General features: G+C 47.8%; 1 protein-coding gene across 1 annotated transcript; it reads left to right on the top strand.

The window, feature by feature from the left end:
• The first annotated feature begins 9,413 nt into the window (after nt 1-9,413).
• On the top strand, nt 9,414-11,444 carry LOC137357581 (serum amyloid P-component-like). Its single transcript, XM_068024017.1, has 3 exons — nt 9,414-9,556; nt 10,423-10,497; nt 10,704-11,444. The coding sequence occupies exons 2-3, from the start codon at nt 10,428-10,430 to the stop codon at nt 11,300-11,302; spliced, it is 669 nt and encodes a 222-aa protein (XP_067880118.1). The 5' UTR covers nt 9,414-9,556; nt 10,423-10,427; the 3' UTR covers nt 11,303-11,444.
• The last annotated feature ends 584 nt before the right edge of the window (nt 11,445-12,028 follow it).

The following is a 12,028-nucleotide window of genomic DNA, read 5'->3' on the forward strand; positions in this document are numbered from 1 at the left end:
TTGTTCCAGCTAACTTCTGAATTTAACAAAAATCCTTATCTGAAAATCACAATACGGTGTGATTAACATAAAGCATATTCTAACATTCCCCCTAATGAACATGATTTTTAAACTATTTTTCAATTGTGTTAACCTACTAGCTAGATCATCTTGAGCCCACAATCTTAAAATTACAAACCTGTAAATCACTCAGTACCAACTTAATTACGAATACTTCTGTGGATTTTGCTGGTTGAGTGGAAACTCTGCAGAAACACGGAACCTTCCAAAGGCCCACATAAATAGGCAAAGTTCGCCTGCGAAACACTCCACGTATATTGTTACAATCCGGTCAGGGACCATTTACTTTTTAAAAAGAGAAAGTTGAATTCCCAGTTATTTCTGAAAGAATTATGCCACAAAATTTCACATTTTAAACAAAACTTTACTGTAAGAGTTAAAAAAGCACAACACTACTAACAACACTACAACTTGAGACATTTATATTTTGAATTTAAGATCCTACAGAACAGGGCTATTTGACTGTTCTGTCCACCGAGTTCCCAATACTTTACAGGATCTTGGTGGTTTCTTCAATTCTCCTGGGATCAATCCAACATGTACCACAGCTCTTGGGAATTCACATTGATTTCCTTAATTTCTCAGCTGTCTTCTGCGGTTTGAGATTTTCTGGGGATTCTCCCTCGAGCTTTGGCGAGGCAAATCCTTCAGTTCACCTTCAAAAGCTCATGAAACTGGTTTTCGCAGCTTGAGTATGGGCCTGCCTCAAAACAGAAATGCCCCTGGTTCCTAATGGCCTCTTTGCTCCTAAGTCCAGTGTCAAGAAAACACTAAATACCAAATGAGAAATATCAATTCATTGATTGGAAACTTACGTTAGACTTTTAATGGAAAAAATACTACAGTTAACTTTAAAAAAAACTGTCAGCCAAGATGACCACCACGATTTGCATCTGAAACACCTTTGCACATTCCAAGACGTCCAACCAGAGTCAGAAGTCTGAGAAGCATAGACCCAGAACAATGGCTTGCTGTAAGTAATTGAATTACCTAGAATTGTTTAATTAGCACAGCCGACAAGGCAATCCTGGCATATTGCCTTTGAAACAGCAAACCCCTCCAGTGTAAATGTTGGTATCCTGGGGACTGTGGAGCCAATTCCGAACCTGGTATTTCATTAGAAGGTTCCAGAGAATACGCTGAGGCGACCATGTGACCATCTCCCCAGACTGTCTAAAATTGGTACACACAAGAGACAAACAGTAACTGAGGGTGCAGCAGCAACAAGGGCTGTGAGCCTCCCTTCCTCTCTCTCTCTCTCTAGAAAACATCAAGTTTGAAAACCGTCTGCGACTGTGGACCATCCAAGCCTACAAACTGCTACAGCCAGAGACAAGGGGAGGAGAGCCACCTACAAGACTGCCTCCAAGAAAGCCTTAGCCAAGTGGGCCAGCTACAAAGTGCACTTTAACCAGCCAAAGTCTTCAAGAATATAACTCCAGCAGGACACCACCAAATCATCCAACTTCAGACTGTGTATTTAACTTTTATTTATTCTGGACTTCAATCCAACCAAACACCTACTTTCCACTCTGTAATCTATTTGAGTGTGTTTGTGATCCTTGTGTGAATATGTGCGTGAATTCGTAGCTTTTTTTTTATTAGACTTAGCTTGCTCAAAAAGTTAGATAAACTTATCTCTTTCTTGTTTAAACTCAAGAAGACCTATCCGATTGGTTCTTTCACGACCACATTAAGGGTGAAAGGTAAAACACTCACTGAGGTGGTAAGTACAACCACTGTTTAAAAAGGAATAAACCCTGCTGCGGTCATATAAGAAGGGCAAGAGGGGCGGCTGTGACCCCCTTCTCACCTGGCTGTAACACCAGCTGCTCCCAAAGTCAACAGTTTTCCAAGAGCCAACTGACTGTCCCAGCAAACCCTCCCGCCCAAAATGAAACACCAGACTCCAAAAGGCAGTTCCGTAGCGATATGTGGTACACGTGGGATGTCCCAGATAGCTATTTAAACTAATTATTTCTGATTCCAAATCTTCTATTTGTTCTGGGAGATATGAATATTTTAAACCCCTGATTACAACAGATGGAGTCTCCATCAACAAATTAAGAGGCTTCCCATTATGTAGGGTTGTTACCCAATATGACCCTACCAAATAAACATGGGCCACCCTTTGATTTGTAACCATCCTAGGTTTGTTTGCCAGTGTCTCAAACCAGCTGTTTTCATCTGTCTTGCACTTAAAAAAAAAATTCCCAAATCAAAAGTTACCTCTAGAAAATTAATACAAAAGATGAACCTTGTGATTGTAACAATACAAAGTAATAATGAGAACAATTGTCAAAACAAACTGAACAATTAAGAAAACCTAAGAGAGTATACAAGCCCAGACGGATTGTCCCACATTGTATTTCATCACGTGACTTGGGTCCTTTCCAAAGAGAAAGGCCACAACGAGGGCCGAAGGGCCTGTACTGCGCTGTAATGTTCTATGTTCTATACATGGCCACACTTTTTGGATTTCTTGATGCTGATGGAAGTGACCAATAGCTTTCCCTCCATGAAGAAGCTGATGACAGAAATCTGCAGCTCAAAGTTCTTTGACAAATCCAGGTTACTCTCAATCAGTTGACGTGCTGACTTGGAAATCTCTTCACTTTTCTCCATATTCTGTTGTGCTGCTTCCTGACCCAGCTATGCCGCAACCACTTCAGCCTGGTCATTCATTTCTTCAACTTTCTCGTCACCTTACAGTACTTCTGCTTTCTCCATTTCCTGCTTTTTCATCATTTCCCTTGTCCTTTCTTCATCCAGTATCAGAGGTTCTGCATTGGCTTCCGCTTCAATGTCCGCCCCTGACTGCTCAGTTCCCAATTTGCTGGTTCCGTTCCCGAGATTCCAGTGTGCTTGTTTGAATGGAGTGGTTTCTTTAACTGCATCATTCCGGATTTCTTTAGAGAGGTGTCTTCCACGAATGTCCCGTCATCCATTTTTCGGTCTTCAGTCTTCAATTCTTCCTCAGTCTATACGATGAGTTTCCAAATCTCCATCTCCACTTCCTTATCTGTGAGGTTGAGCTTAGGCTCTGTACCTACAGCATCGTCTGAGTTATTAGATTAGATTAGATTAGAGATACAGCACTGAAACAGGCCCTTCGGCCCACCGAGTCTGTGCCGAACATCAACCACCCATTTATACTAATCCTGCACTAATCCCATATTCCTACCAAACATCCCCACCTGTCCCTATATTTCCCTACCACCTACCTATACTAGTGACAATTTATAATGGCCAATTTACCTATCAACCTGCAAGTCTTTTGGCTTGTGGGAGGAAACCGGAGCACCCGGAGAAAACCCACGCAGACACAGGGAGAACTTGCAAACTCCACACAGGCAGTACCCGGAATCGAACCCGGGTCCCTGGAGCTGTGAGGCTGCGGTGCTAACCACTGCGCCACTGTGCCGCCCTATTGTGTGCGACTTCTATACGTGTCTTTTACTGGCAAAGACCCCTGCTCGAGCACAGACTGCAGTGACTCAAGGCAATTGCCCCAAAACTCTATCTTCTTCCTGGTTTTCCATATTTTTGCATTTAACCTTACTGGTTTCAAACTCCTCTTTCACTCTTTTGCTGAATTTTAGCAATGTCTAATGTTTAGCATAGTTCATATCCGCACACTCCTCTGGTTTTCTGCCGTTGTGTCCAAGACAATGATGCTCGATGCTGACTGTTGACCGTGGCTTCTCTAGCATGGATCCCTGGCTTGCAATATGCAGTGATTTCCTGCAAATAGGCTTTTAGAATTCCGTCATCCTTTACAATTCTACACCTGCTGCATTAATGCACTGCATCAGCGAGTTTTCTTCATTTGCGCTACATCTTATGTCCGATTCTTGCTTGCCCTTGGACTTTCTTTCCAGCTTCCCATTCCATGGCAGTCCTTCAACGGAGGTAACCTTCAACAAACACTGACCAATGCTGTCTCTTTTCTGTGGCGATTACGGTGTTCCTCTGCCAAGCTTTGGCCTCCTCGAGATTGTCTTCTTTGCCTCCTTTGCTCAGAAGATTGACCTCCAACAACCACAACCATCTTCCTTTGCGTTAGGTATGACTCCAACCAGCAGAGAGATTTTCCCCGATTCCCATTGACCTCAGTTTTGCTAGAGCCATTTATGCCATACTCAGTCAAATGCTGCCTTGATGTCAAGGGCAGTCACTCTCACCTTACCTCGAGTTCAGCTCTTTTGTCCATGTTTGAACCAAGGTTGGAATGAGGTCAGGAGGTGAATGGCCCTGGCGGAACCCAAACTGAACGTCACTGAGCAGGTTATTGCTAAGCAAGAGCTGCTTGATAGCACTGTTGATGACTCCTTCCATAACTTTACTGACGATTGAGAGTAGACTGATGGGGCGGTAATTGGCCGGGTTGGACTTGTCCTGTTTTTTGTATACAGGACATCCCTGGGCAATTTTCCGCATTGCCGGGTAGATGCCAGTGTTGTAGAAGTACTGGAACAGCTTGGATACGGGCGCGGCAAATTCTGGAGCACAGACCTTCACTACTATTGCCGGAATATTGTCAGGGCCCACAGCGATTGCAGTATCCAGTGCCTTCAGTCGTTTCTTGATATCACGTGGAGTGAATCGAATTGGCTGAAGTTTGGCATCTGTGATGCTGGGGACTTCAGGAGGAGGCCGAGATGGATCATCAACTCAGCACTTCTGGCTGAAGATCACTGAAAATGCTTCTGCCTTAACTTTCGCGCTGATGTGCTGGGCTCCCCCATCATTGAGGATGGGGATATTTGTGGAGCTTCCTCCACCAGTTAGTTGTTCAATTGTCCACCATCATTCACGGCTGGATGTGGCAGGACTGCAGAGCTTAGATCTGATCCGTTGGTTATGGGATCGCTTAGCTCTGTCTATCGCATACTGCTTATGCAGTTTGGCATGCAAGTCGTCCTGGATTGTAGCTTCACCAGGTTGACACCTCATTTTGAGGAATGCCTGGTGCTGCTCCTGGCATGCCCTCCTGCACTCTTCATTGAACTAGGGTTGGTCTCCTGGCTTGATTGTAATGGTAGAGTGGGGAACATGCCAGGCCATGAGGTCACAGATTGTGGCTGAGTACAATTCTGCTGCTGCTGATGGCCCACAGCGCCTCATGGATGCCCAGTTTTGCATTGCTAGATCCGTTGGAAATCTATCCCATTCAGCACGGTGATAGTGCCACACAACACGATGGACGGTATCCTCAATGTGAAGGCGGGACTTCGTCTCTACAAGGACTGTGCGGTGGCCATTCCTACCAATACGGTCATGGACAGAAGCATCTGCGGCAGGCAGATTGATGAGGACGAGGTCAAGTATGTTTCTCCCTCGTGTTGGTTCCCTCACCACCTGCCGCAGACCCAGTCTAGCAGCTATGCCCTTTAGGACACGGCCAGCTCGGTCAGTAGTGGTACTACCGAGGCGCTCTTGGTGATGGACATTGAAGTCCCCCAACCAGAGTACATTCTGTGCCCTTGCCACCTCAGTGCTTCCTCCAAGTGCTTTTAACATGGAGGAGTACTGAGTCATCGGTTGAGGGAGGGCAGTAGGTGGTAATCAGCAGAAGGTTTCCTTGTCCATGTTTGACCTGATGCCATGAGACTTCATGGGGTCCGGAGTCGATGTTGAGGACTCCCAGGGCAACTCCCACCCTACTCTCTACCACTGTGCTGCCACCTCTGCTGGGTCTGTCCTGCCGGTGGGACAGGACATACCCAGGGATAGTGATGGCAGTATCTGAGACATTGTCTGTAAAGTACGATTCCGTGAGTATGACTATGTCAGGCAGTTGCTTGACTAGTCTGTGGGACAGCTCTCCCAACTTTGGCACAAACCTCCAGATGTTAGTGAGGACTTTGCAGGATCGACAGGGCTGGGTTTGCCGTAGTCGTTTCTGGTGCCTAGGTTGATGCCGGGTGGTCCGTCCAGTGTCATTCCTTTTTACTGACTTCGTAGCGGTAAGATACAACTGAATGGCTTGCTAGGCCATTTCAGAGGGCATGTAAGAGTCAACCACATTGCTGAGGGTCTGGAGTCACATGTAGGCCAGGCCAGGTAAGGACGGCAGATTTCCTTCCCTAAAGGACATTAGTGAACCAGATGGGTTTTTACAACAATCGACAATGGTTTCATGGCCATCATTAGACAAGCTTCTTAATTCCAGATTGTTTATTAATTGAATTCAAATTTCACCTTCTGCTTTGGTGGGATTCGAACCCCAGAGCAATACCCCAGGTCTATGGGTTCCTAGTCCAGCGACAATACCACTATGCCACCTAAAGTACTTCCGTGACTGCGAGCGCATTGGCACATCCTGAGATTGCGAGAATGCAAATTGTTTCTTAATTGTTCTGCCGGGTGCTCCTCAAAATGACCACATGACGGGGGAAGGAATGGAGCTGGCAGCAATGCTTGTTTGAACACTTAGTGAAGAAAAAAGGGGAGGGGGAGGACATAGCCTGGCCATTACAGGGCAAGTCAGTTTAATTTTAGTGCTGGAATTATGGGAGTAGAGGCCTGATGAGTGGGCTCTCCGGCTCCTTCCTGCTCGCTCAATGCCGAGGGAATTTTACCCCCATGATAATCTCTTCACTGTCAGTCCCGTTAAGTAACCCTCACTTGGCAGAACAACTCCCCCAGCTGCCCTTCTCCCTTCAAGTCCTCACTTTTGGTTGCTACCCACTGGCATTTCACCACAGCTCAGGTTTGCTCCTCCTTTTTCCTCCCCCAAGCCTGAAAATTCCAATGAATTCATCTCAAAATCTCTCTTCTGAAGGAGTTAAACATCTTGCTTGCTCAAAGTCTATTTGTTGATTCAACGAGTCAACAGTCGGCCTGTGATCAGCTCAGGCCCGAATGAGCCTGCCAACTGTTGGCCTTGTCGGGCTAGGCCGCCCTGACCGGTGTGTCGGCTGCAATCTCTGTCAACACACACATCTCTGCCGTGATGGGGAGACAGGTGTCAACACACTCCAAGTTCTTCTTGAGCTCGGTGACTGTCATTCTACCAAGGGTCGAACCAGGGTTGGTCTCCTGGCTTGATGGTAATGGTAGAGTGGGGAACATGCCAGGCCATGAGGTCTACCAAGCACTCGGCCCAGTGTCGTTCAGTCAGCTGCAGGTAGACACCGTCCAGGTGGGCACTCTAGTAACAGCTCCACTATGTCTACATTCACTCCTGACCTTTGTTACTGCTTAAATACAAACTACAATCGAGAAGCGGGCCAATCAACCTATCCAGCCTGTGCTGATCTTTCTCCTTAACCCCATGAACCCATCTTCTTCCTTTATTCTCCTTTTCCTTCAACCATCAATCTAATGGATCCTTCAACGTTACCCTGTTCTCTGCTTCACTCACTCACTCACTCCAGGCGTGCCTCAGCCTCACAACCCTCTACATAAAAAGAACATTTCTCCAGGTCTCTCTTCTCCTTAGCAACAGAACGCAAAAGTTCGTGGAAATCTGGAACTCTCCCAACAAAAGCTTTGACGTTTTGGTTAACTGAAAATTTCAAAAGCGAGATTGACAGGTTTTTGTTAAGCAAGGGTATTAAGGCGTAGGGAACCAAGGCAGGTAAAGAGAGTTCAAATATAGAACTGCCATGAACTGGTTGAATGGCAGAACAGGTTTGAGGGGCTGAATGGCCTCCTCCTGTTCCAATGATCCAAAGTCTGTTAATAGTTAATCTTATATTTGTGTCCTCTCATTCTGCACACCTGAACCACTGAAACAGTCTGTTCCAATCCTTCACAATTCTTCATCTTCTTCTTCTTCTTTGGCCCCCTTGTCTCGGGAGACAATGGGTAAGTGCCTGGAGGTGGTCAGTAGTTTGCACGCCTGGTGTGGCTATAAAGGCTAATTCTCAAGTGACAGACTCTTCCGCAGGTGCTGCAGATAAAATTGGTTGTCGGGGCTGTTACACAGTTGCTTCTCTCCTTGTGCTTCTGTCTTTTTCCTGCCTTCGGCAATTCTAAACATCATCAAATAACCTCACAATCTCCTCTGTTCCAGTGAAAACAGTCCCAAACTGGAGTCATTTATTGTATTTGTTGCTCCTTATGTCAGGTGATCTAGTTTATGTCAAAGCCTCTCTACTGCCTAAACATCCTTCTGCAGTGTGGAGTCCAAAACTGTACGCAGTCTCCAATTACTGGAGTAGTTGTGCTGTATCTCCCTCTCCTCGCCTCTCCCTTCCCTCCCCTCCCCTCCTCCCACCCCCCCCCCACCCCCCACCCCCCCCCCCCACCACCCCCCCCCCCCCCACCCCCCCCCCCCCGTCTGCTCTCTCTCCTCCCCCCAGCATTCTCTCTCTCTCTCACTCTCTCCCTCCCAGTTTGGCCTCAGCTGGAGTATTGCGACCAGTTATGGGCACTGCACTTTAGGAAGGAGGTGAAGGCGTTCGAGAGGGTGCAGAAAAGATTCACGAGAATGGTTCCAGGTATGGGGAATTTCAGTCATGAAGATAGATTGGAGAAGTTAGGACTGTTTTCCTTGGACAAGAGAAGGCTGAGAGGAGATTTGATGGAGGTATTCAAAATCATGAGGGGTCTGGACAGAGTAGATAGAGAGAAACTGTTCCCACTTGTGAAAGGATCGAGAACGAGAGGGCACAGATTTAAAGTAATTGGTACGAGAAGCAAAAGCGACATGGGGAAAAACATTTTTCACACAGCGAGTGGTTAAGGTCTGGAATGCGCTGCCTGAGAGTGTGGTGGAGGCAGGTTGAATGGAAGCATTCAAAAGGGAATTGGACTGTTATTTGAAAAGGAAGAATGTGCAGGGTTACATGGAGAAGGCGGAGGAGTGGCACTAGGTGAACAGTTCATCTGCAGAGCCGGTGCAGACACGATGGGCCGAATGGCCTCATTCAGCACTGTAACAATTCTGTGATTCTTCCCCCAAGCCTTTCTCTATCTCTTTCTCCACCACCCCCCCTGCCCCGCCAGCCTGCTCTGTCTTTCCTTCTCCCCCAGCCTGCGCACCCCCTCTCTCTGTTTCCCTACGCCCAGCCTGTGTTCTCCCCCATCCCACTGAGCCTGCACACACACACTCTCTCTCTCTCTCTCTCTCTTTCACCCCCACCCCCCAGTCTGCTGCCTCATCCTCTTCCTCCCGCCTGCTCTCTCTCTCCCTCTCAACCCCCCCACCCTGCTCCCTCTCTCCTCCCTCAGCAAGTGAGGGTTGGTATAGCAAAGTTAAGGAGACTCCAGTACAAGGTGAGCCCAACCTTCGCAAGGACTCTGGCAACAGCCAGTGGGTCATGTTGATTGTTTGCTTCAGGATCAATATTGACTGGAATCCAAAGGCAAGAGATTGCCACGGAGCCGATTGTGGGCGAGGTGACCCACACTGCCAGTATGCTCCACCCCTGCCTCTTTCTCCCCTCATTGGCCCATGACTTCGAGGCCTGGGCATAAATGGCCCTGGATCAGAGGACTGAATTTCACAGACCAGGAATCCGTCTGCTTGTGTGGTCAGACTGAGGTAAGTGAAGCCTTTCTGATGTGAAGGGGCAAGACACAGATCGGCCAGTACCCGGGCCCTGCCCCCTCAGACAGCTGGCAGAGACTGCAGGTATACCCACAGGCTACGCTCTCCACCTCCTGGAGCGAGTGAGTCCTGAATAAGGGATGTTACCCAAGCACGGCAGTCACTCCCTGTCCCAGGTGTGCTTAAGAATTATTTTAAAACTTGTAAACAATCCAACTGGGTTTGTGAGTGACACGGGAGTGTCGCCATTGTATAAATCGGGACCCAGAGACCAACAAGACCCAGGGGAAGGTTCCCCATGTGTACACTGGTCTTTTCCTCACTGAGGGAGAGCGTCTTCCTCTCCCACCCCTCCCCATCCATCAACCTCCTTCCCTCTCAACACCCTCCCTTCCTCTTCCCATCTCCATCTCTCCTTCCCTCCCTCACTCTCCTCTCCCTTCCTTCCCTTTCCTCCCACCCTCCTTTCTTCCTTCTCCCACCTCCATACCAGGTCCTCCCTCTCCTCCCTCCACCTCTAACCCACATTCCTCTCCTCCCTCCCACCTTGGTGAGGGGAGAGGGTAAGGAACAGTGTGGAGGGGCAGGGTAGAAATAGTCAATGCACTAGGGCTTTTTAGCTTCAAACCAACTGCACCAGTTCAAAGCACAGAGGCAGAGATTGGACAGAGAAAGAAGCGACAGGCTCCTCACTAAACATAATGTGCAGGGTGTTTGGAACATGCGGATCGACAGGATCCATGCTGTGTTTGTGCTGAGGCTCAGGGTTCATGGCGTATCTGGGCTGAGGCTCAGGGTTCAGGGTTCACTGTGCATCTGTGCTGAGATCCTAACCAGAATTCTCTTTCCTCAACTGACAGTCACAATGAACATCTTTCTCCTGATATCCATCGCTTGCCTGGTTACTCCGCTTGTTATTGGTGACAAACGTGAAGGTAAATACACACTTTTATTGTCACACTGATTAAAACACACATGGATCTGTAAATAGTCGCACTCACACACTCATCTCAAACATAAGAATTAAATCACTGCTTAATAATCTGTGCTCAAGTCAATATGAGCCGTGTCTCTGCAACCCCTGTGGTATTAACCAGAGTGACCCAGTATTCTGACACACTCACCCTGTCTCCCACTGTAGGATTAATCGGGGAATCGCTGCTGTTTCTTTTGAACACGCGGAGTGAGCATGCGGTGCTGGTCCAGAAGAAGGAGATGAGTCTCAATGACCTGACATTGTGCCTGAGATTTAACACCGAGCTCCGCACTAAGCACACCCTATTCTCCTTCAAATCCAGCACCCCCAGTGATCTGCTGCTGCGCCGGGAGGACGAGAGCACCATGACGGTAAGCTTCAGCGGCAAGGAGGTTCGATTCCAGCTGCCTGCGAACCTCTGGGGCTGGGTCCACATCTGCACCACCCGGGAAGCGAACAAAGGTCTGGTCAACCTGTACGTCAATGGGCAGCCCACGGCCCGGAAGACTGTGCGAGGTTCCGCGCCCATCGTAATTCGGGGCAACGTCATCCTGGGCCACGAGGAGGACAGCATCGGGAAGGATCCAAATTACGTGGGCGAGTTGATCGATGTCAACCTGTGGGATCGTGTTTTAGCACCCAGAACAATCAACCTCCTCGCGACAGGGGAGTCTAACACTCAGGGGAACGTCATTGACTGGCTTACCACCAGCATAGAAACCAAAGGAAGCGTTGTTGTCCAAAGATCAACTAAAATTCAGTAACCCACATGGTCTTGTCTAGGGGAATAGTGAGGAGCTCCTTAACACACCCTCCACAAATCAACCATACTGCTCCTGTACACAGTATGGCCCACTTAGTAACACACCTGTGTGTTAATAAGAAATAAATGCATTTCGCCTCCAATCCTGTCGCCTCATTCTGTTCGGTCGAGTCTGTTATTATCCGCACACTCTCTGAACTCTCACATCTTTCAGGGCTCACACGAGACAGCAACTGGAAACAAAACACAATGGCATTTATACATAGAAACATAGAAAATAGGAGCAGGAGTAGGCCATTCGGCCCTTCGAGCCTGCTCCCCATTCATTATGATCATGGCTGATCATCCAACTCGGTAACCTGTTCCCAATTTCCCCCCATACCCTTCGATTCCTTCAGACCCAAGAGCTATATCTAACTCCTTCTTGAAAACATACAATGTTTTGGCCTCAACTGCTTTCTGTGGTAGCGAATTCCACAGGCTCACCACTCTCTGGGTGAAGAAATTTCTCCTCATCTCAGTCCTGAAAGGTTTATCCCATATCCTTAGACTATGACCCCTGGTTCTGGACTCCCCCACCATCGGGAACATCCTTCCTGCATCTACCCTGTCAAGTCCTGTTAGAATTTTACAGTTTTCTATGAGATCCCCCCTCACTCTTCTGAACTCCAGCGAATATAATCCTAACCGACGTAATCTCTCCTCATACGTCAGTCCCGCCATCCCA

Source organism: Heterodontus francisci, chromosome 48, assembly GCF_036365525.1.
Source record: "Heterodontus francisci isolate sHetFra1 chromosome 48, sHetFra1.hap1, whole genome shotgun sequence".
Lineage (NCBI taxonomy): Eukaryota > Metazoa > Chordata > Chondrichthyes > Heterodontiformes > Heterodontidae > Heterodontus > Heterodontus francisci.

Bases quoted from the DNA above. Each gene is read 5' to 3' on its own strand.
- LOC137357581 (XM_068024017.1), top strand. From the start codon at position 10,428: ATGAACATCTTTCTCCTGATATCCATCGCTTGCCTGGTTACTCCGCTT. The intron at 10,498-10,703 runs GTAAATACACAC...CTCCCACTGTAG, and splicing joins TATTGGTGACAAACGTGAAG to GATTAATCGGGGAATCGCTG.